A 23,969-nucleotide genomic window follows, 5' to 3' on the forward strand; every position below is an offset into this window, starting at 1 on the left:
GCACGAATGGAAGAATGGTGTTGCAAAAGGCCGTGTTTTAGAAAGGCCCCTGAGCTCTCTGCCCTCCTCTGCAGGGTTCATCCCCTGCCAGGGATGCAGGGACAAGGGACAGAGGATGTGAAGCCCTCCTGAGCTCTGCACTGAGTCGGGACCTTGACTCCTCATATCTATTATGCAAAACATGAAAGACTTGAAAATCTGGCTGCTTTCTGAACTAAAACACCCTCTATGTTCCAGAAAAAGTCAAATATTTAAGCTTTCCACCTTGTGGTGGTGTTGTTGTTATACAAAGTACAAAATTCTGCACTTTGAAGTGGAAAAACATTTACAGATTGAAGTCTGAAATACTCTGACAGCACAAAGTCCCCCATGCCCAGTTCCTGCAGCCTCCCATCCCTTATTGATCCAAAGGAAAATCCTAGTTAAATAATTCCAGTTTGATAAAACCTTCAAGGCTTGATAAAACCTTCATTTATTTTTTATTCAAGACTCCTAGGAGCACATCTACTCTTTGGTCACCTTGGTGAGATCTCCTTTCACCTGCTTTAAAGAGTTTATAGAAAAGCTTTTTTAAACACAAACTCTGATTCCTGAAAGCTCTGCCCTGGAACGAGTTTAAACTCCCAGCCCCAGCTCTGGACACACTCAAAGAGATTTTCCAGAGCTTCTGCACCAAAAATAAAGCTGCCCAATGAAGTCAGGAGAGCTTGCATCTGTCACGAGAGGAACAAACCCAAACGGGGGAGATGTGTGCAGGGGGATGCTTGGGGGGTGTGACAGGAGATGTGAGCAGCTGCCTGGGGGACACAGAGCTTCCCAGGCTCTGGGAGGTACAAACCATCACCACTTCTCCCACCTCTCGTCAAGATGTGGTAGCTCAGCAGCTCTGCAAACCATGCCTGCAGTACAGATTGACACGGGGAGTAAAAAAAGAAAAAAAAGGAAAAAAAGCAGCATTTGGCCTCCAGTCTGTCCAGTATTAGTTTTTACTATAAAAGGAGAACTGGGAGTGGATGACACATGGGTGAGCTGATTTAGTTACACAAGTAACTGGGAAAGTGAAGTGTTACGTTTTCAAATGCCCTTTTCTGCTTCTGACAGCTCAAATTCTTTTGAAGCTGCACCTCAGGCTACACACTGGCTCTGCCTCCAGACCTGTAGCTCTGGCATTTCAAACACTAATCAGTGCAGCACCACCAGGAACTGCTCATCTTGGGCCAGCTCCATCCAACAGCCCCCTGGAAGAGCTGTTTGGTCTTATTTGGCATTAATAATTCATAATGTTTTTATATATAATTATATTATATAAATAAATTATGAATTACATTATTGTATAAGTATATATTATAAATAGTAATTAATAATTGGCATTATTCTCCCTAAAGGAGAAAAGCCCTATTTGTTGCCTCCCAGGTTTGGAAAGAAAGGGTCCAATTGAGGATTTCCTCCATCACTGGTGCTGTGAGCACACACCAACCAGCTCAGCACCTTTCTCCTCATCATCCTCTCCTGGATTCCCCAGGACAGACACTTTCCCATCAGAAGTTTGAGCATCCTGGGGCAGGCAGAGCTGATGCCAGATCCCAGCTCTGTTTGCAGCTCAAAGCCTCAGAGAGTTCTCGTTATTATTTTCATTTCACAGCCACTTCACAAAGACTACCGAATGATAAAAAAAAATACAGCCTCAAAAGCAATAACAATAAAAGAAGGATGGCTGAGAGCTTAGTCCTGAGCAGCACCGAGTGCTCCAGGAGCTTTGCCTCAGCTCCAGCTGCTTTATGAACTGGAAACTGGAGCCAAGCAAAGTGTGTAATGTGGGTTCCCAAAGCAGAAACCTGAACCCTTGCTCCAGCAGCATCCACACAACATCAGCAGGAAAAAAGTAAGTGGAAATGTCAGAATGGGATTAATTTTTTTTTTAATTGCTTTTCCTAGCTGGGGAGGGACATTTGCAACCAAGAACACAGCAAAACAGACCTGAGCACCCAAAAAAATTCACATAGGTATTGCCATTTCCTCCTGCTGACATTTCTTCAAGCCCTGACTGTGCCCACCCCTGGGCTTCTCAGCTCTGCACCTCCAGAGCCAGGAGAGCAGTCCCAACCCCCCTGCCATGGGCAGGGACCCCTCCCACAGCCCAGGGGGCTCCAACCCCATCCAACCTGGGTTGGAACAGGGATGGGGCAGCCACAGCTTCTGGGGACCCTGGTCCAGGGGCTCCCAAGGCTCCTGCCTGCTCTGCTTTCCTGCAGGGATGTGCAGCTTTCCCCTTGCCTGGTCTAAGCAGGAGGGCTCAAAGGATGGAAGATGTCAGGCTTCCAAGTGATGAAACTTTCTCACCAAATTATTTTTATTATGACAACAAGGGAAAGAATAACATTTATTCAATCACAAGGCTATTAAAGTGTCTGTTTTTCTGGGCTCTGGCACTGCTTTCCCAAAAGACAGCATTTTCCTCATGAAATTGAGAGAGCACCAGACACAGTGTGTGGCAGCAGAAAAGCAGTGTCACTTTCTTCCACACTAGTACCAGCTCCAGTGAGGGATTTACACAAATATCTGATCCTTCTGATCCTGACCTAGATGGGATCCTCTTAGACCCAACCACGCTTTCTCTTCCACCTACACCCTTCTCAGTTCCTTTTCTTTTACTCAGTTTCAGCATGGCTCAGTCCCCAACTTCTCCCTCAGCCCCCCCAGGTTAGGATCCAAGATCCCAGACACCTCCTGCCAGGGGCACATCCCCCCGAGGGAGGGCCAGGGGGTGACCCCAGCCATGGGGGACCCCAGAGCTGTGCACAGAGCCCTTCCTGCCAAGCCTGGGCACAAGCCCTGCTGGGGTTTTACCCGGGCAGCCTGGGGTGCAGTGCACAGGCTGTGCATGGATTCACCAGCTCTGCCCTCATAAACAAAGCCCCAGACACCCAACACCCCTGAAAACACAAACACTGCAGAGCTGATGCTTGGAAACCTCCAGCAGAGCTCTGGAGGAGGCTCCCAGCCCAGCTGGGGTTGGGGGCTGCAGGCACCTCCAGCCACAGAGCACCCCACAGGAATGGGCTCTGCCATGCTCTGAGGCCAAGAAAAACCTCTCCATTTCCCAGCCCTCACCATCCTTGTCTTGCAGCTAAAACGTTTCTTTTAGCAGAGCCCAGCTTGCTGCACAGAGCACCTCCCCATCCCAGAGACCTCGGGAAGCATCCCAGGATCTGATGGAAAATGAAAACTTGGACCCCAAGCTCAGTGGCAGCAGAAGCAGGGGGGAGGGAAGGCTGGGGACAGGGGGGAGGGAAGGCTGGGGAGAGCAGAGGCTGTGCCACCCCTGCCCAGCCAGAATTCCTGCACACACAGGGGGGCACTGGGGCTCCTGCTGCAGCCCCCCAGCTCCCACACACACTGGGTTTTATTCTAGGGATGGGGACAGCCCAAGCTGAAACCCCAGACAGCTAAGATAGAAGGAATGGAATAAAAGAATATTTCCTCTATACCTTCCTTTTATCCTCAGCATAATAATCAATGATCTCATGCACTGAAGAAATATCTTAAATGGAATTTCCAAACTCCAGTTAAAGCTCTGATATGCACCTTCCAACTTCCAGCTCGTTTGCACTGGTGAAATCATCAGCTCCTATCACACCTTACAAATGGTCTCAGGTGCCCCATTTACATTAAAACAACACAAATTAGATGTGAGGTGCTGGCTGTGCTCCAGTGGGCATGAGAGCATCTGCATTCCTACAGGGTTGCAATGCTTCCTCCATGGGCTGGATTTATATCCATATCCAAGCTAAATAAATCATGTACCACCACCCCCAAAACAGCTCACTTATCACGCTTAGTGTGGGGAATGAAATGTCATAATATTTGTCCAAGACACGTGGTTTATTTTGCTTTCAATAAATAAAGGCTAGCAGGAAAATAAAATTTTAAAAAATTAAGAAAAAAAAAAAAAAAAAAAAAAAAAAAAAAAAAAAGGAAAGAAAGAAAGAAAGAAAGAAAGAGAGAAGGAAAGAAAGAAAGAAAGAGGCCAGAGTTCCTCCCAGTGCCACGAGGAGGATCCAGGTTGGCCCTGGGGTCCCTGGGCTGAGGCAGCTCCCCAGGTGATGCTGCACAATTGAAGCCCAGCAAAGGCTGAGCACAGCAGCCTGGGGCAGGGTGAACACCACAGCCAGGCTGATGGATGGAATGTCAGATTCAGAAGAAAATACCTGCAGTGCTATCACTTACCCAGGGCAAGAACCAGAGCCAAGCTGACACTGCTGCTCCAGCAATAACCACCCTGCTTCATTGCAGCCATAAATCAGAGCCCAGCAGCTCAGGGAAGCTCTCAGAATGCTGCCTCGCAGCAGGATCAGGCCAGGAGATGCTCAGCTTTAAAATGAGATCCAAGGCTCATGGGCAGAGATCTGGTAGAGCCAGGGCTGGGCCAGGAGCAGCTGGAGAGGGGCAGCACTGGGCAGGTGTCCCCTGCTCAGGGTGACAATGTTTGTCCTGCTGGCTGCAGCCATGGGGATGTGCACAGCAGGCACTGGTGCTGAGGCAAACCCAACCTTTGCAGCACCTACAGCCCAGGAGGGAAGAGCAAAGAGGCTTGGAGCAGAGCACAAACAGCAGCCCAGCCCTGACAGCCTGGGCTTCCCTGGAACAGAAAGTCTGGGTGGTGTTTGTCAGTCTCTAAGGGTGGAGACATCCCTCTGGCTTCACAGAACCAGGCCACAGGTTTTGTAGACACTTTATCTGAGCAGACAGTGTTTTTGCAGCTGTCCATTGACTGATGAGATGCTATATATGAAATATTCACCCAGAGGAGAGCTCTGCCAGCCCACCTGTGACACAGGAGCACTGCTCAGCCCAGGCTTGAGCTCTGAAGTTATTTTGGGAGAAAAACTGCCATCAGGTCTACTGGAGCCTGAGTGCACCCCAGTATGGAGCTTTTAGACAACAAGAGCCAGACAGAGAGCTACCACAATAGCTCAGAACAGGGCAGAGCAGCTGAAGCCTTTCACATGCAAAGCTCCCGGGGCTAGAAATAGTCATCTATATTCTGCACTGGGTTATTAAGAGACTAAACCCCCCTTCCAGGGCTTGAAAGGATTTTATTTGCAGGCATTAGGAGCCTCCTGGACGTGCCAGAGCAAACAGTATCGATCAACATTGCTAAAATCCCCAGCACATCCCTGCCCTGCCATCTCCCAGTGTATGGGTGGTCACAGGCACTGCCCCTCCTGCTTTACCCAACAAAGCCCAGCTTAGCTCAGTCCCTTCCTCAGCAGGACGGGGCTCCTGGGCTGTGGGCTGGACACTCCACTACCTCTGCTGGAAGGGAAAGCATCACTGCTGCTGCTGCTGCTGCTGCATGGGTTCTGATTCCAGAGCAAACCAATAACACCAGGACAAATAACAGCCAAAGTTAATTACATTATTAAAATTATTATTAAAGCCAAATAAAGCCTGGACCCTGGTTCTGCCCAGCAGCACAGCAGCTAGTTAAATCTGATGACCAGCCTGCCCAGCTGGTGATGTCACAAGTGATAAATCAACAACTCTCACTCGATAAGGAACAGGCAAGAGAGGCTCTGTTAAAATGAAAATCCAATGGAATTCAGGGTGCTGGTGTGAGAGAAGAGCTGAGATTAAGAGGAGCTATAAACACAATCTGGAAGAGGGCTGCTCCAGAACTTCCCTCCAGTGCCTTCCCTGGGGGAGCATCACCCCTGGATGCAGGGGTGGGTGCTCTGGAGCAGCCTGGCACCTCCAGCCCCACAGTGCCCGGGGACCAGCTGGGCTGGAGCCCCCAAGAGACCCCCCGTCCATCAGCCAGGACTCGGGGTGCTGTGAGGGGGGTGACAGCCCCACTCAGCCCCAGCACACAGCACCATTTCCCCCTCTAACCCGAGGCAGGACAGAGCCCTTTGGTCACCCTGCTCAGCACAGCTTTGCCCACAGCCCTCAGAAGAGGATGAGGAGGGAAGGAGGAAGCAGTGAGCAGTTCCCTACAGGCTCAGACAGGAACGCAGTTATTCCTGTGATACCCAGAGCACTGTTACCATTACACACACCATAAAACCAGAACCTCTTCGGTACCTGGGCTGCCCCATTTCCCGAGGGCTCCCATCCCTCTGCCCCCAGCATCATTCACCACGGAGCCCAGAGCCAACAGCCCCAACCTGAGCACCCCGAGAGCCAGGGCAAAGGCTCCCGAAGCCAGGAACAGCTCCCAGCTGCGACTGAAGGGGCCGGGAGGAGCTGCCGGTGCCGGAGCAGATGCAGCCTCACACATCGCATCCCTGCGGAGCTCTCCCTCCCTGCCCTGCCCCGAGGGCTCCGCTGCAGAGAAAGCAGAGTGCTCAGCCCAGAGCTGCCCCGGGACCCCAGAGCTGCCCCCTGCCCATCACTTGCTCTGCAGCACAGCACCCACTGCCTCCCAGGAAAGGAGAGCTCCAGCCCCTGCCCCAGCACTGACAGCAGAGACAGGGATGCAAAAAGATGAGGTGGTTGGGTATCCACTGGGGCATGAATTTGATATTCATAGACTTTCTCTCTCTTTTAAAGGGCAAGCCACGTTGAGTTGAAACAAGCTAAGGCAGCAGCTGGAATGATAAATGAATGTTTTTCAGTGCTTCCTGGGTGAAATTTAATTTTAATTGACATTAAACATGACAGAGCTTCTACTCAAACCTTTATTTGCCAGCCACCTATTTCAGCTTTGAAACGGTTATGCCACTAAAACCCTCCCCTCTGTCTCTTCTGTACTCACCAGCACCAGAGCACTGCAGAGCAAGGACCACCCTAAGCACAAGGGACCCCGAGCAGGGTCTCCAGAGCAGCCCTGTGGGACCAGGCTTGTCACCCAAGGGCTCTGACACCAACTGCTCCAGAAAGATGAATTCCTCTTTCCCACTAACAGAGAGGAGATCTAGGCAGGAAAAGGGCAAGGTACTTCTTGGGATCAAGGGGAATTCTGGCCTGCAGTCCCTGGGAGAAACCAGGAATGGAGAGGGAATTGGAAGCAGATGGAGAAGACCCATCCCATTCACTTGGAAGCACACAACTGCCTCAAGGGCTGATCAGTAAAACTGGGCATTAACCAGCTCCTTACCTGGGGCTTTTGCTCCTCCCCTGCACTGTGGCCCAGCTTGCTCACTTTATTAATAAAGGGTTTCTGTCCTGCAGAGTACAACATCACACAGGGCCCAGCCTGCTGCTCCTTCCAGGGGATGGATCATTAAGACTGAGCTTTAGCCTGCTAAATCAGGAGAACTAAAAGATGCTCATGGGAAGGAGATATGAAAGGCAGCTTTGTTTTGGTCTCTAAAAACAGCTGAGAGCTCTGCTGCCAGCACTGAAAGCAGGACTGATCCCCTCCCTTCTGGCAGCACCTTCCCCTGCCTGGAACACTCCTCCATTTGCTCTCCTCCATACACAGGCTGAACTGAGCTGAAGGATGAAAAGCCCTGAGACTTCTGCACCCAGTCATTCCTCCTGCTTTAACCCCAGGCATCACTTTGTGCCTGGTTCTCCTCCCCCCACACCAAGCTCTGGGAGGCAAGTCCTGGACAGTCAGTCCTGCCCAAGCATCTCTCCCTACAGCCAGACTCAAGGGAACAGTAACACTTGCTAAAGCTGCTCATCTTTTATCATCTATATTGAGCAATCCAACTTCTGGCTGTCATTAGTTGCTAACAAACCAGAATGAGTGCCAGGAGCCCACTGTCACTGCTGCACACCAGCAGCTTTTGCACCGTGTCCCATTCATGGCCCTAAAGTACTCAGAAATTGATTTATTTATAGCACCTACAGTGCAACAGAATATTCCTCCTCTCTCTCATCGCTGCTTGAGACACTTACAGCTGCACGTTAGCCACGACCTGGGCTCCAATTCTCCTACTCCCACGCCAGAGACACCAAAGCCTCTTGGTGCCCGGGGGCAGCAGCAAGGACCAGCCCAGCCTAAAGGCAGAAAGTGACTCAGGCCCTCAGACATCCCATGGGGAGGTGGGGCAGGACAGGCTCTGCTGCATCCCCATGGGGGGAAAAACAGCACGTTCTGGAAAAAAAAACAGAAACCAGCACACACAGAACCCCCAAACGCTGCCTCATCTATCTTGAGGGGCTGGGGTAGGGGTACCACAAAACCTGGTCAGAGAGGGACTGGGATGTGATGGAGCAGGTCTGGCCTCACAGCTATGCAGCACAGAGAGTTCTGGTTTGTGGCCCCTGCCCGTGCTGGGCCTGGAACATTTGCTATGGAGGAGACAGGGCTGGCACCTCAGGGGTTGGTCACAACCAAGCACCCACCCAAAGCCACCCAGAGCAATGGGAACCTTGTCCCCAGCCAGGCTTGGAGTGCTTCTGACCCACTCAGGGCACATAACACCACAGGCAGCAGCTTGCCACCTCTCAGGTGGATTTTAACCCCACAAGAAGGCAAAGGACCAGGGCCAGCCACAGCCCCTCACCAGCCAGAGACCCAAGGAGAGGGGACTGGGGCTGCTGAAAGGTTTCCAGCATCCTTTCACCCTCAGGACGGGGTCACTGATGGACATTCCTCTTCAGGGGCAACCTGCCCAGGCTTAAACCCACAGTCCCCCCTCTCAGACCTTCACAGGATCTGTTCTTTCTCCACAGGTACCTTCTTTGGCAGAACCCTGTGGGTTTGCTTGGTTACTTCCCACCCCCAGCTCTGCCCTTCCTCTCCCTCCAAAGGGGTCTGGGGGTCTCTGACAATCTGCAGCCACCCCAGCAAGAACCACAGCTCTGGCACAGCCCTGGACATCACGACAGCTGCTTCCAGTAGAGCAGAAATGACAAGAAAGAGATTCCAGACTGAGGTACCAGCCTGACTGATGGGGAAAAAATAAAATAACTAAAATCGAATCACACAGCAAAAGCGCAGGGGCAGCACGAGGGGACGGAGGATGCTGGCAGCCTGCAGCACAGCTCAGCCAGGGTCCCGAGAGCCCTCAGGAAAAATGATCGTACCCGGGAGAGCTGCTGCAGCTCCCCTGCAATCCCGTTTCACACTGCCTCGGATCAGTCAGCTCATGGGGCTGGAACGAACCCAGCGCGGTGCTGAAAGCTGCCGGCACCGAGCCACGGGCACTGATAAAGCCGGCAGGGCCCAGGCAGGGAGGGCTCTGGCAGGCAGCAGCTTTCTGCAGCTCCAACACCCTCTCCCCGTGCCGGGCACTGGAGCAGCCACCTCCATCCACAGCCAGGAGCTGTGCAGACACCTTCAGCCCCACTCCCAGAGCCTCAGAACAAGGCTGGGGAGCCACAGATGCTCTGAGGGGTTGGGTTGTTTTGGTTTGGTTTTTGTTTTTTTCCCACAATACCATTAGTTTTAGACAGACCTTCAGCTCCTGAAAACCAAGAGATCACTGAAGAGAAGAGGTTGATGAGGGCTATCAAATACAGCCCAACTTAAAAAAAAAAACAACCTTCATGAATACACCAAATGTCTTTGTGCCCAGAGCTGGTGGAGGAGATGGCACTGCTGCTCTGAGAGCTGCTCTGCTGCATTTCCTCAGCTTTATCTGGAATGGAAGGGGCCCAAGCTGATAGCAGGAGCATTTTTCTGGGCTCCTTGAGGGACCCCAGAGCTCTCTGACCATCCCAGGACAACATGGCTTCTCTGGGTCACATTTACCCCTGAGCCTCTTCACTTACAGATTCACAAGCACCAAACTTCCCCACTGTTTCTCTCAGCCCTTTGAGGACTTTTACCCCAATCTGCACACTGTCTCTCCCCCACTGTCCCCTCATGTGAAGGGAAATTCCCAGCTGGGTGTCTGGGAGCTGCACACCCACTGCCCAGCCCAAGGGCCACCAGCTGGGCGGTGACACCCTGGGGGTTGTCCCCAGCAAAGCCCCTTTAAGGGAGACTTTGGGGCGGCCGCAGGAGGCAGGACATTAATTTTAGCCTGGAGGGCTGCCAGGGGAGCAGGGCAGCTGCTGCTGGAGGCGGGGGGGCCCTGTAGAGCCCCCGTTCCTGCAGCCAAACTGGTGGCAGAGCGGCCATGGCAGAGGAACGGAACGAGCTGGACGAGAGGATCATTATCAAGGACCAGCACACCAAGGAGATCGACCTGGTGAACAGGGACCCGAAGCACATCAACGAGGATGTGGTGAAGGTAGGGGCTGCTGGGAGCTGGGCTTGAGCAGCATCACTGCCCCTGCAGTGCTACCAGGCTTTGGGACACACATCCCAGGACACAGCATTGCCTGAGGCTGCTGGGCTGACCGGGGGCCAGCCAGGTGCCTGTGTGCTGTGCACTGCTCCAGGTCACCCAATATTTCCCATTCCTCCATAAATTCCTAAGATGCAGCCCATAGAGCTGGAGACTGCAGTCAAGGAATGGGAACTAATTTAGTTTAATTTAATTTAACTATCGAGCTGCATTTGTGCTGGGGAGCCAAAAATAACACGGGTCAGCCCATAGCACTGCTTTAAAGGGAGCCTTGGGAACACTCTGTGGATCCTCCAGACCCAACCACCCGAGCACCAGCACATTCAGATGCCTGTTTGTCCTGCTGGAGGAGAGATTTTTTTTTTTCCTCCCAGAGGCAGCAGGGGAGAGCAAACCTCCCCTCTCTACTTTTGAGGGAAAGGACCCAGCTGAAAGGGGAACTGCTTCCCCAGGTGCTGACCACAGGAGCTTGGCTGCTCCAAGCTTTGTTAGCATTATGCCAGAGATAATTTTGGCCCCGAGGAGAACAGGATGAGATGAAAGGGTTTTGTGAAAGCTTTACCAGGACATCAGAGAGGGTAACATGCCAGAAGAGACAAAGCCTGCTCACAAAGGCTTTGGAACCAGCCATGACCTTGATGGCACTGGTGCGAGCTTGTGTCTGTGCTTTAAAGCTCTATTACAGATTAATCCCCTGCCATGGCCAAGTTAAAAGCCCCCTCAGACGAGCTGTGACAGTGACAGCCATAGATAGGCACTGCAAGACGTGCCTTGGACAGCTGCTGGCACCTCGGTATCTCGAGCATGTTCCCAGCAGCCTGTCCCACATCTGTGCCACCACGTCCCACCAGGGTGCTGAGCACAGGACAGGACAGCCCCCAACCCACTCTGCCGAGAGCCAGGCAGCCCTCGAGGGACACAGTCCTGCACCCCAGCTCGGAGACGTCATCAGCTGCTACCAGGACAATGCCATCCCCTTCCCGGCCACCCCAGCCCCTCCTCCCAGCCCCCTTCCCCCGCAGAGACCCCCAGCAGCCTCTCGGAGGATGTTCCCGAAGCTCACTGTCCCCATGCTGCTGCTTCAGTGGCTTTGCTCAGCCTGCCCAGAGTTCCTCCAGCCCCAAAACCAGCACGGCTGGGGAGGGAGGGCAGAGCCAGCCCTGGGCGGGGGGTACCAGGAACCCACCCGTGTCCCAGAGGAAAGCCAAAGCCTCCTTGCTCTCCTGGGGACAGCAGGGACCAGGACCAGGAGCACCCACCCCCCTTGGAGCAGAGCAGGCAGAGGGGTCCTGCCTGGGGACACGGGGGGGAGTGGGGTGTCACCTGGCCCCAGACAGACCCACCCTGGGCATTGAGGGGCAGCAGCCAGAACTCGAGACCCTGATACAGTCAGAGCAGTGACACTGGCCACAGACAGAGCAGCAGAACAACGAACCGGTACCTGGGCTTGCTGGTCCCGGGGCTTGGTGGTTCGGGCTCCTGTCCCACCGCTCCTGTCACTGCCAGCTGGAGCAGGACCCGGGCAGAGGCTCCTCTGTTATAGGCGGCTGCTCCTGCCTTAATTGATCCCTAATGAGCTGATGAGGCCCTGGGGCAGCTGCACTGCCCTGTGCCCCCCGCCCACAGCCCCCCCCCCCCCCTCCCGGGACTGCCCCGAGACCCCCAGGATCAGGACCTGAGCTGTCCCCTAACCCACACCCCCCCTGCTCCGGGGGATCAAGGCCATGCAGAATGGTTTGGTGATCAAAGTGCTTCCAAAACCAGGAGTTTGAACATAAACCTTGAAGCCCACAGCTCAGCTTCCCAAGCTAAGGCTGGGCTGGTTTTCAGGACAAAGAGCTTGGCTCTCACGTTCCCCAGGAGTGAGCTGCACGGCTGTGAGATCTCTCTCTGAAATCTGGAGGCTTTTGTCCATATCTGCCGGGCAGAGATGCTCCCGGTGGCTGCACGGGGCATCACTGGCCCCCCGGGTGCACTGCCCCCTCCAGACAGCTCAGGCAGACAGAACTGAGCATCTTGCCTCCACCTGTAGAAAGAAATAAATGGCAAATCGAGGTCTGTTGGATTTTTATCAGCACAAACCACCTTCCCACCGAGCAGGCAGCCTGTGTCCCCACATGCTAAAAAAGGGTCGGGGTGGGCTCTGGCCCACAGGGCTCCTGTCCCCAGGTCCTGGCACCTTGCTCTCCCCATGGAGTGGGGACTCTGCTGATGCACAGGTCTTGTCCTCACTCGGTGACACAGGGATCAGTGCCCCCCAGCACCCCCATGCCCTTCAGCTCTCTCTCTCCCCCAGGTGGATTTTGAGGATGTGATAGCTGAGCCTGTGGGCACCTACAGCTTTGACGGCGTCTGGAAAGCCAGCTACACCACCTTCACTGTCAGCAAGTACTGGTGCTACCGCCTGCTCTCTGCTGTCCTGGGCATCCCCTTGGCTGTCATCTGGGGGTTCCTCTTCGCTCTCATCTCCTTCTGCCACATCTGGGCAGTGGTGCCCTGCATCAAGAGCTACCTGATAGAGATCCAGTGCGTCAGCCGCATCTACTCCCTCTGCATCCACACCTTCTGTGACCCCCTCTTCGAGGCCCTCTCCAAGATCTGCAGCAACGTCAGGGTTGCTGTCCGGAAGGAGATCTAGGTCCTCACAGCCTCCTCAAGCACCCCCTGCCCAGGTGTCCCCACACATGCCCTGCCTGGGGCACGGGGACACGGGTGCCTGGCTGCCGGGGATGCTCCCTGCAGATGGAGACACGTGGGGATGACCCTTCCTCCATCCCAAAGCCAGCAGCTGCTCCAGAGGAGAAGCCCATTGGGAGTTCTCTGCCCTCCAGGTCCCCTGGAATCATGGAGGAGGGACTGCAGCATCTCCAGGACCACGGCCCTGGGCTATGACCTGCAGAGCGAGAAGCAAGGCTGGGGATGCTGCTGGACAACAGACCAAACCCTGCCTGCTCCCCAGCCCTCTGCTCCAGCCTGGCACCAGGACAAATCATTGCCCATGAATTATTATTTCATGAATTATTATTTGCTGCAAACGATTTTTTGTTGTGGAAGCTTCTGTATTAAATCACGCTGCACAAAGGGTTTGTGGATAGAATAGTGAAAACAAACTTTTTTTTTTTAATTTTTATTTTCTATGACGTGTGTTTGCATTTCAGCTGAGCTTGGAAATCCAGATCAATGAGTGCACAAAACCTGTCCCCCTCCTGGGAGTTTGTGCCAGGCTTGTGCCACTGGGAGAGCAGTTGTGGCACTATCTGCTGAGCTGGGTGTGGGGACCATCTCCAGCAGGGCAGAGCAGAGGGGGAAATGTGCAGGGCTGCAGCACGGGATGAACACAGGGCCTTTGATAACTTCTCTTCAGAAATGACAAGCTTGGCTTTAAGGAAAAGGTTGGCTTGTGTCTCAGGGAGAATATTTCCCAGGTGCTTGCTCCTGTGCAGCCTCCAGCCATGTGTCCCAGAACATCCCCAGGGGCAGCAGAGGACTCCTCAGGAGCACTGCCTGCTCCCAGCTGCTCCTCTGCTGAGACAACACAGGGACAAAGGGGAAAAGGTCCAGTTTGGAGCCACTTCCTCCCTGTATTGTCAGTTAATTTGTTTAGTCCATCTTCCATGAAGCTGCACTTTAACTCCGAGGCACTTAAAGGCTTTATTGGCTCTGGCCTGAAGTGCTTTGCTGAAGCAGGGCCCAGGAGGTCTCGTTGTTCAGAGGTTATTCTCAATTGTATTCATGTGCTTTTTTTTCCCTTGGCTTCCGACAAAGACTCAGAGCCAGAGTTTTGTGTAGTGCCATGCCAAGGACAAGAAAGAGCCAGATATTCTATTGGTGCTCTTCCAATGGCTTGGGGTTGTGGTCTTTCATTATTCCATAGCAGTACAGAACTCAGGCTCCAGCAACACCAGCCTCAAGGTGGATGGAGTCATATAAAAAACAAAAGACATTTAGATATTTGTAGGGGGAAAAAGCCTCCAAAAAAAAACCCAAAACATTTTATGGTGAGCATTTTTTTTAAGCTTTTTGTGAGAATAAAAATAATTGAAAACAATACTGGGAATATATCCTTTTTAATGGCTCCTCATCCAGCAGCCTGCTCCTTCCATGTCCTTCGATACCCTTCAATAAACCAACCTGGAGCTCCTCCTCTGTGGGATGCAGTGTCACTTGGTTGGGGTTCTCACTGTGCCCATGCTGGGGGCACAGCCTGCCCAGCCCCCTGACTGCAGCCAGAAAATGCTCCCAGAACTTCCACCCCACTCTGTGTTACCTTCCTGGCAGATGGAGGATGTGCCAGGTCCCTCGGACCCCCCTCCTTGTTTTGTGCAGGAACTAATTACTCTCAAGGAGAAAGATGAATGTGGGAGGGAAATGTTTTATGTTTTCCTAAGGACTTAAACCCATCTGGTGAAATATGCTGAGGCTGAACGTGCTGGGTCATATTCAGCAAACATACTGAGAAGCTCCTGGAGAAAAATCAAAAGAAGGGCAGAACAGGAAAGGTGAAAACGTACCTGCTGCTGACAGTGAAAAGGTGAAGTAGCCATTGAAAAGCATTTTTCATCTTCATTCCCAACCTATAAGGTCAAACCATGCTGCCCTTGGGCCTGCAGGCAGGTCTGGGTCCCCTAGACCCCCCAGCTGCAGAGGCAGGAGCATCCCTCTGCAGGCACTGGATCCCACTGCCATCCAATTGATGGGAGAGCTCCAGCCAGGGCCGAACCTCAGCCCCCATCCCACCCCCCACAGCTCTGTCACAGTCAGCTTCATGCCATGCAGTAAGGTGCTGGCAGCTCCCAGGGGCATGGTGAACAACATGAGCAGCAGCATCACCAGAGCCAGCAGCATTAGGGCTTGTGTTTAAAGCCTTGTTTCTCCTTGGATTCCTCCATTTTCTAAGTCTGGTGCTCTTTCTGCTCCACTCCTCCCACCTTCCATCAAGACACAGCCAGAAAACTTTATTTACAGGTACTTCTTGACAATTAAAAGAAAAATAAAATCCATGCCCTAAGTATGACCTTGTGCATCACAGAGCAAAAGAATAGCATTGGTGTAAAAGGCTAAATGTGACCTGCAGTAAACCCAAAGCAGCAGCTTGGCCTCAGGACTGGAGTTTTTCCATCAAACCCCATGGAGCCCATCTGTAATCCCACCCACCTGCCTTCAGAGAAGCTTTTGAGCACACTCAGCAAACGTGTTATTGCACAGACCCCCTGGCACCCATGGGCACAGCCTCACACAGCACCTGGACACCAGGCACTGACCTTGTCCCCAGCCCTGTCCCCACTGCTCCCCGTGGCTGGGAAGCAGGGCTGGCACCATGCAGGGATGCAAGGATGAGGCTCCAGTGCTTCAAGCAAAGCAAGCACCCCCCTGCTGCCCCTGGCCCTGCCCAGCCAGGCACTGGCATCCCGTGGGATTCCTGCTGGAGATGGGATGGGGATGGATGTCCTGTGCCCCTGAGGTGGAACCTACCACCCCCTGCCTGGCCCCTCACACCCGGGGGGCTGCAGCAGAGCTGCCCCAGCAGCAGGGGATGGTTTTGGGGCAAAACCTGCCCTTCCTGGTGCCATCAAACCCCCCAGTGTCAGGGGCCTGGGGACTCAGGAGAGAGTCCCAGGCAGCACTGGAAGCCAGACCACCAAATCCTCCCTGGTCCAGTTAAAGAGTGAGGGCTGCACATGCTCCCCCGTGCACAGAGATATTTACACCTATTTGTACAGAGCTTGTCCAGCCCCAGCTTTCCCCGGAGGAGGCAGCAGGGAGAGGTCTCACGTCAGGGCTGGCTGCGTGAAGCTCCTCTGGCTGCTGCTCCTGCAGCTGAGGACGAAGGAGGAGGAGTTGCTCTTCTTGCCGACGCTGAGGTCGCAGCCGGGCCGGGACTTCAGGTACCGGGTGGAGCAGCAGAGGAACCGGCGCATCAGGTCGTGGAAGAGGTGCCCCGTGTAGAGCATGTAGATCCAGGGGTTGCAGCAGCTGTTGAGGCTGGCCAGGAGCATGGCGATGATGAACGGGGAGGCTGCAAGGCAGGAAGGGTGCCAGCATCAGGGCATGGCCTGACACAGCCCCAGGGAAAGGGTCCTGTCCCAGCCCCCATCATCCCGGCTCCTGCTCCCACTCCCAACTCAGAGCATCAGCAAAGGGGTGGTGAGTAAAGAGGGGGAAATGTGTTTGGATTTTGTCCCACATAAGGGCTGGGTTTCCCTGGCTGAGCATCACCCTAGAAATGCTGTGGGCAGAGGCCGAGCAGCCCCCAGCACCAGCACAGCACCACAGAGTCACCAAATGGTTTGGGTTGGAAGAGACCTTGAAGATTATCCAGATCATACCCTCTGCCATGGGCAGGGACACCTCCTGAGCTGTCCCAAGCAGGGAGAAGGGAGCAGGGCCCCTCGAAGCTGCCATGGCAAAGGGCAGGACCAGGAACAAGAGCTGGGAAGCTGTTCTTTCCCCACCAGCAGCCGGTATGGGCTGTCTGGCAACCTTCATCCACTCAGGCTGTAGGGAAGCCACAGTCCCCTTAGCCCTGGGGCATTCCCTGCTCCTGGGCTGTCCCCACCACCAAAACCCTTCCAACAGGACAGTGCCCACCAGCCCGGCCACATCCTGCTGCCCCAGACCTGAGGATCAGTGGCATTTTTCTCTCCCTGGATTAATTTTCAGGAAGGACACTCTGCCAGGGGAATGACAGGCATTCCACCTGGGGGCTGAGGGCCAGGAGCCCAGCAGTGCCCAGGGCTGTAGGCACAGTGCTGGGGACAGGCACCATGGGGACTGCCAGGTCCCAGGACACCAAATCTCCAGCTGCTGCTTTCCATTCCCAGAGCACAAAGTCCCCAACTCCTGGTGAGAAAAGGGGCAGTGGGACTGGCAGCAGGACACGGAGGAGCAGCACCTCCAGAAAGCAGCAGTGGGCAGGGACAGAGCCTTAATTCTGCTCCCTGTGATTTCAGCCAACTTCTTCCCTCCCTGTGCTCCCAGGGGACATGCCAGCAGCAGGGATGTGTACTCAGGTTGGCTGTTTCTGGTCCCTTTTTGCCTCTGCAAAAATCCACTTGCCATTTTTGAACAAGAAAGGAAGTGTAAATAATATAAAAGAGTTTTCAAATTCACCCTTAACCAACTCATGCATAATTCCTGCTCTAGCACTGTCTGGTCCAAACGCTTTTAATTCCAAGCATATGCCAAAAGGAATCCGTGGGGAATGGCTTACAAATCCTGGCCACAAGACCTGAAATAATACATCATAGCATTTCTATCCACTTAAAAAAAAAAACCACCAGTCATGGCTGACTCAGCTTTCCCTCTCTGAAGCAGATAAATTGAATTTCATGGAGTCCACTGCAGGGATCTGGAGTGTGGATCTCTGCCCTCCTCAGCAGGACTTCTGGGGATCCCCAGGAGGGTCTGCAAAGAGCAAGCTCTGCCCCTCAGGGCTGTCCCCTCTCCCAAGGCTCCAAACATTCCCTTGGACCCTGGCTGAGGATGTGGCAGTGCCCAGAGGGATGGGCAGGGGGCTGTGCCCGGGGCAGGGGGCTCTTCCACAGAGGCAGTGGGGTCAGGTCCTGTTCCCAGGCACAGGCAGATGCTGTCCCCACAGCCCATGTCTCAGCTCCCAGGGCTCAGGGACCAACACACGGGGTTACTCTGCTGCACAGCCTTGCTGTTACCATCACAGGTGCTTTAAACCAACTTTGAATCAAAGCTCAAAGTGCCACACGTAACGCAAGCTGTCTGCAAGGCCTGTGGAGCAGAAGCCTGATTGGAACTGATGTTCTGTGGGGTATCCCCGGTGCTGAAGCCACAGCCCCAACACCCCTGACAGAGCCTGCAGGTCTTCATGGCCAGCAAAGGGGGGTCAGACCAGGACATAAGAGCCACCAAATGCTGTCCCTGGCCCCACTGCTGCCCTGGGGAGGGGACACCCCCGGGGACCTCTCTGATGACCACTTTAGGAAAACCACTGGGGGAAAAGAGCGCTGCTGGCTTTCTCCACAGCCTTATCTCTCCCCCCTGGTGCAGGCCAAGCTTCAGCAGCCTCTGCGGCTCTCCCAGGGATGCAAGGCAGACCCGGAACACTGCTCAGGGTGCAGGAGGATCCAGGGGGCTATAAACAGATATCCCTTTGCCAGGGCACCCTCTTTCTGACACGCTATGTGAGGAAACCAAAATCTTTCCTTAAGCCAGCGCCCTGCCCTCCCGCAGCCTTCCTGCCCTGAGGTTTTGCTGCTGCACCCTGAGCACCAGCAGCCCCCGACCCCTGCCCAGACCCAGCAGCCCCCAGCACGCTCCTGGCATCTGCTCCCAGTAACATCCCACCCAAGGAGCTTCTTCCCAAAAGCCTCTGGCTAACCCACACCCTTTCCTGCAGACACGGGCTCCTGAGGCAATGCCAAGGAAAGGCTTTGCTACAGGTCAGAGCTTCTGGAGCTTCCCTGGCTGCCTAAAAGCGAAGCAAAGCAGAAAAGGAACGTGCGGGGCCAGGGGGGGAGCTGCAAAGCCCCCAGCCCCTCACCGCAGGGATCAGCAGAGCGGCAAAGGTTTTGTTTGCCAATAAGTCAGGTGGAAGCACTCGAGATGGCAGGTTGGAAACACAGTAAAAAAAAAAAAAAAAAAAAAAAGAGAGAGAGAGACGCTGCTTCATGCCAGGGCGCACCTGAAAACCAGAAGTTTGGACCTGCCAAAATCAGGTGGAAAACCAAGAGGTGGCTGCCTGGAGCACAGAGGGAGTTTTAAAGAGCTGTGCTTAGCTTCTGATCCTTAAATAAAAAGGGCAGGGAGAGGCACTGAAGGTCGGTGAGGAGAGCTGGACATGGGGGAAGAGATGTGCAGGGGCTGAGGAGACAGCAGGCTTTGCACTGAGCAGTTCACAGCAGGAAGGAGGCTAAAGCAGGGAGGAGAGTGCAGGATGTCAGGGAGAGGCACCCTTGCCCTGCAGAGCTGCAAGGAGTGGTCCCAGCTCCTTTTTCCTCTTTGCCATCCCCAGACCAAGTATTTTGTTGAGCTTGGGTCAGTCTGTCCAAGGAGTTGTCATCCCTGGAGGCATTTTCTTCCCTTTCTCCCACCTCACAAAGTTGTGCAGTTTTTCTTCTAAGCTTTCCCTTCCAGCTTGTCTTGTAGGTGCAGAAGGACCCTCAGACACCCCTGCCCAGACTTACACAGCTACAAGCATATAAGACCAAGGAGGGTAAATTATTTTTCACTCTGTCAGCAACCTTAGTGGTGATAGGATCAACCAGCACCAAGCATTAAAAATTGCAAATCAGTGACACCATGTCCTTTAGGAAAAGCCTTTGCTCAGAAATCAATGGCTTTCTACAGCAACTGTGCTCCAGCCAGAGATAAAATAACAGCAGCATACTCCCAGGGTAGATGGAAACAGAAGTAGAGAGAGAAAAGAGGGCAAAAGAGTAGAAAGCAAAGAAGTCAGTGAGGACAAAACAACACAGCAAAATAAAAGGAGTCGGGCACTAACGCTGTGCAGTTCCCTCCAGCAGCTGGCACGGGGCTGAGCTCCCAAGCAGCCCTTGGCACATCCGAGCACCCAGCACCCACTGGGGACCCTCAAGCAGCCCCAGGAGGGCTGAGCTCACCCACAAGGACAGTGAGCACCTCCCCCAAGCCTCTATCCACAGCCCAGCCCTGGAGATGCCGTGGTCATGAACCTGCTGGAGGCTCTCAGGCAGCTCAGGCATGGCCACTGCTGCCCATCAGGTGCTGTGTCCACGTTTAGGACTTTTTCCTGCCTCCCTCCCTCCCAGCCCCTCGAGACCCAGCTGGGAGCAGTTTCTGGCAGCCCAGGAGGCTGTGGTCGGTGTCCCCAGGGTGGCTGAGCCAGGGGATGGGGAGCACGTACCTTCCTGCGGCGCATTCGTGTCCCACACCGACCACATCTGCACAAAGAAAAAGGGAGCCCAGCACACTATGAATGCCAGCACTATGATGAAGGTCATTTTGACTGTCCGGATCTTGGCTTTGGAGATGAGCCTGGTGCTGCTGACCCTGGCAAATGCCATCCCACTGCGGGAGCAGGAGCTCTGACCCATGTTGGGCCCGTGAGCCGTCTTGAGCTTCACATTCTGCCAGATTTTGAAGCTGATCAAGCCGTAGCAGATGCTCAGCATCAGCACGGGGATGATGTAGACCATGAGGGTTATCCAGGTGACGTAGGCTTTAGGTCCCCAGGGCTGGATGAAATCTGCCCAACAGTCGTAAACTCCATTCCCCACATCCCTCAGAGAAAAGATGTGGATCTGAGGGATGCTGACCAGCAGGCACAGCAGCCAGGTGAGAAGGACAGAGACCCGGTCTGCTCTCCTGTGCAGAGACCTCAGTGGCTGACAGATGGCCAAGCAGCGGTCCAGAGACATCAGCAAGAGCATGTAGGTAGAAGCAAACATCCCCACCACCTGCAGGTACTTGATCAACCGGCAAAGGAAATCTGGCCCGTAGAACCTGAAGGTGATGTCCCAGATGAGCTGGGGCAGCACCTGGAAGATGGCCACCACCAGGTCAGCGATGCTCAGGTGCTTCATGAAGAAGTACATGCGGGAGTGCTTCTGCCGGGTGGTGTGGATGGCCAGCAGCACACACAGGTTGCCGGTCAGGGCCAGGAACAGGATGAGGCAGAGGACTGTCACCTCCACCTTGGCCATGTCCTCGTTCCTCTTCAGGGGGTCGGTGGTGCTGTTCCTCCCGGAGCTCTGGTTCTCCAGACGGAGGCTGCCGTTCCCCAGAGAGCTGTTGATCGTCCATGCGCTGCTCCCCGCAAAGTACAACTTCTCCATGGCCAGCTCGGTCCCACATAGAGCCTGGGGGCAGAGGGGGGGCGGGCAGCTCCTCTGGGTACCGGTCCCCGCTGCTCTCAGAGTGTTCCCCGGCTCCCTGCGCTCCCCGGGCTGTGCTGCTGAGGCTCTGCTCTCCAGTAGCAGCCTGCCCGTCCCCGTCCCCGTCCCTGTCCCCGTCCCTGCGGCGGCTCCACCCCGTCCCCCTTCCCCCTCCCTCCCCGACGTTCCCGCAGGCTCCTGCCCCGAGACAAAACCACAGCGAAGGAGGAGGATGAAGGAAAGCGCCGGCGGAGACGCCCTGTCCCTGTCCCCGTCCCACCGACCCCCGGAGCTGCTGTACCCCAAACCCCCTTCTTCTCCCCATCTCCAGAGAGACCCCGAGCCCCCCTGCCCGGGACACCTCCGCCGCCCCGCTCGCACCCCCCGGTGTCCCGCTCCTCCCTCCGGCCCTACCGAGCATCCCCCGGTGCCTTTCCCGCGGCCGGGGGGTCCCGGGGCCTGAGGGTGGGCGGGGGCCGGGGGAGGGGGATGCCGAGCCCCAGGGCCACGGCCCTGCACCCAGCCCAGAGCCTCCCGGCGCCAGGCAGAGCCTGGGTGGGCAGGGGGCAAGCGGGGGGGTGGGACCCCCCCAGACGACTCACCTCTGCGGCAGCTCCGGGGGCCGGGAAGGGCAGAAAGCCCCCCGGGCAGGTGCGGGTTTGCCGGTGCAGGAAAATTCTGCCCTTCCCGTGAAGGGACCCTGCGGAGAGCCCGGGGCTGGGCGGCCGCGGCAGCGGGAGGAAGGCTGGGCTGGGCTGAGGGATGCTGAGAGAGAGCGGAAAGGACTGTGAGAAACGCCTGTGGCTGCTCTGCCCCCCCGGCGGGGATGCCCGCTCTGCCCTGGGGGGCTGGAGCACCTCGGAGGGGCTGGATCCCAGCGCCTGGCAGCAAACCCCCATCACACCTACCCCGCTCCAGCCGGGAGGCTCACACTCACCTTGCTCGGCAAGTAAAACAGCAACCACCAAGGACTGGTTCTTTTGGTGTTTTTCTTTCAGGGGGATTATTTCAGAGTTTTTAAAATCCGTTTCTATAAAACAAAACAAAAAATAGGATGTGGTTATGTCTGACATGGTTTGCCATCAGTGCCACCACTCAGCAGCACATTTCTCTGGTTTTCCCAGCACTCAGGTTCCCCACAAGGTTAAAGCAGGACCTGAGAGTGCAGGGAAAAATGCTCAGAAGAGCCACCAGCCCCTTTAGCTCCCCCTCCAGCAGCAGTCATCGGGTGCCTCCCAGACCTGCTCCCCAAAAAGGCTTCAGCAGGGACCCACCCCAGCAGCCCCTCGCTGGGTGCCCTGTGCTGCCTTTTCCAAAGCCACAGCTCCAACTCGACTCAGCCTTGCCTTGGGCCTTAAATAAACAACTCCACAGTTATTTTTAAAGATTTTTTCGGGAACCTTTAGCTCCATGCAAGATGTAGAAATATTAAATACTTTGGCAAGTTCTTCCCTCCAGGGTTCACGTTCCTCCTCCTTCAGGCAATAAAACGGCTGTGGGAATCGCTGAGGATCACAACTCACCCTGTGAGTTTTTTCATTGTTCTGCCTTTTTCAGGAGAGTTCTGTAGAAGAAGGTGACTGAGGGTGAAATCCTGGTTTCAGAATAGTCAAGGAGAGGTTTGTCCTTGATTCTGTGTGGCTCCTTTAGCATCTTGCAGGGCACTGAGAAGTGGTACCTCTGCTCTGGGATCCTGCTGGGCCAGCAGTGCCAGTGGAACGCTCACCTCAGGTGGGACAGAGCAGCCACCCTTCCTCTCTCCCACAGCTGAGGTGTCCTCCACAACTACACAGACACTCATTTCCTCACAGACTCAAACTGAGCCACTTCTAGTGCAGGAACGAGCCTTGTGCCAGCTGTGTGGCTGAGCCGGGCGGCAGCTGAATGCCTCGGAGAGTGGTGTGTAATTGCAGAACACATTTTATTTCAACAGTGAATCATGAATGTTAAGCTGTGGAAAGCGCTCTCCTAGGGCTCATCCCGCTTGTCCCCTTGCCAATGCCAAACTGTTCCCAGGGCTGCATTTTCCAGCCCTCTGCTCTGATTCAGAAGCGCGAGGAGCCGCTCGCTGCCGAGGTGAAGGATCATACGCCTGGAGGACTGAACTTGGGATTAGAAGGCTAAGCCACGGAAGGTTTTAATTAGCTTTACTCTCAGCATCTTGGCTGAGCCTGGGCTCTTTGCTCACATCCTGCTCACAGATGCAGGGTCCTCCCTGCCTGGCTGGCAGCAGAGAGGATCCAGGGGCCAGTGGATGGTTAAACCAGCCCCATATCCAGAGCAGAATGAGGGAGCATCTCCCCTCTTTCTTGGAAGGACAGCCAGGCACCCTCTTCACACTGCTCTCAGTGTATGTGGTCCCCAGGGCCATCACTCTCCTGTCTCCTCCCCAGCAGCCATTGCCCTCAGATCTGTGGCTGGACAAGCTTTAGCCAGAGCTTCATCTGGAGCTTCAGCTGCTTTGCTACTTACCAAAACAGCCAAAGTGCTCCCACGGCCCAGCCAGAAAGGCAAGCCCAGAGACACTGGGACCAACAGCATCCCCATCCACACAGAGTTTCTCTCCTGGGCAGCTTGAAAACAGAAATCATTCACTGGGGTTTGGCATCGACCTCACCAGTTGTGCAATATCTGACTCCCCTGTGCATTTTCTCATCAATGACCCTGGTTTTGGCTGCTGAAGTCTGGCAGATAACTTGTTTGGGTTAGTATGCCCAGAAGACTCACTGTATGGGAGCAATAAAAAGAAACCTCTTTGGTAGAAAACAAGTTCAGTAACCCTAAAAGCAGGTTAGACCCTAAAGCAGGTTCCTGCCCCACTGCCAGCCCCAGGCCATCTCATGCCCTGGTGCTACGAGGCTGGTCCCAGCAACATCACCTTCATCACTGCCTGGCTCTGGCTTTGGCCATCAGCCTCTGACAGCATCCCAGTGCTGGCCCTGATGCCAGGGTGAGG

General features: G+C 54.6%; 2 protein-coding genes across 3 annotated transcripts; one reads left to right on the forward strand and one right to left on the reverse strand.

Annotated features, from left to right (window-relative positions):
- Positions 1–9,938: 9,938 nt before the first annotated feature.
- CAV3 (caveolin 3) lies at positions 9,939–14,238 on the forward strand. The gene is made up of 2 exons (XM_071756384.1): positions 9,939–10,133; positions 12,487–14,238. The coding sequence occupies exons 1-2, from the start codon at positions 10,020–10,022 to the stop codon at positions 12,826–12,828; spliced, it is 456 nt and encodes a 151-aa protein (XP_071612485.1). The 5' UTR covers positions 9,939–10,019; the 3' UTR covers positions 12,829–14,238.
- An 881-nt stretch (positions 14,239–15,119) lies between these two features.
- OXTR (oxytocin receptor) lies at positions 15,120–22,877 on the reverse strand. Of its 2 annotated transcripts, XM_071756382.1 has the most exons (4): positions 21,922–22,877; positions 21,616–21,778; positions 20,044–20,998; positions 15,120–16,206 (listed from the first exon to the last, which is right to left on the reverse strand). In XM_071756382.1, exons 3-4 carry the CDS (start codon positions 20,972–20,974, stop codon positions 15,959–15,961), a joined length of 1,179 nt encoding a protein of 392 aa, XP_071612483.1. In that variant the 5' UTR covers positions 20,975–20,998; positions 21,616–21,778; positions 21,922–22,877; the 3' UTR covers positions 15,120–15,958. The 2 variants fall into 2 exon arrangements, with proteins under 2 accessions (XP_071612483.1, XP_071612484.1); XM_071756383.1 differs by lacking the exon at positions 21,922–22,877 and having other exon boundaries at positions 21,616–21,818.
- Positions 22,878–23,969: the final 1,092 nt, after the last annotated feature.

The sequence above is a fragment of the Heliangelus exortis genome, chromosome 12 (genome assembly GCF_036169615.1).
Source record: "Heliangelus exortis chromosome 12, bHelExo1.hap1, whole genome shotgun sequence".
Taxonomy (NCBI): domain Eukaryota; kingdom Metazoa; phylum Chordata; class Aves; order Apodiformes; family Trochilidae; genus Heliangelus; species Heliangelus exortis.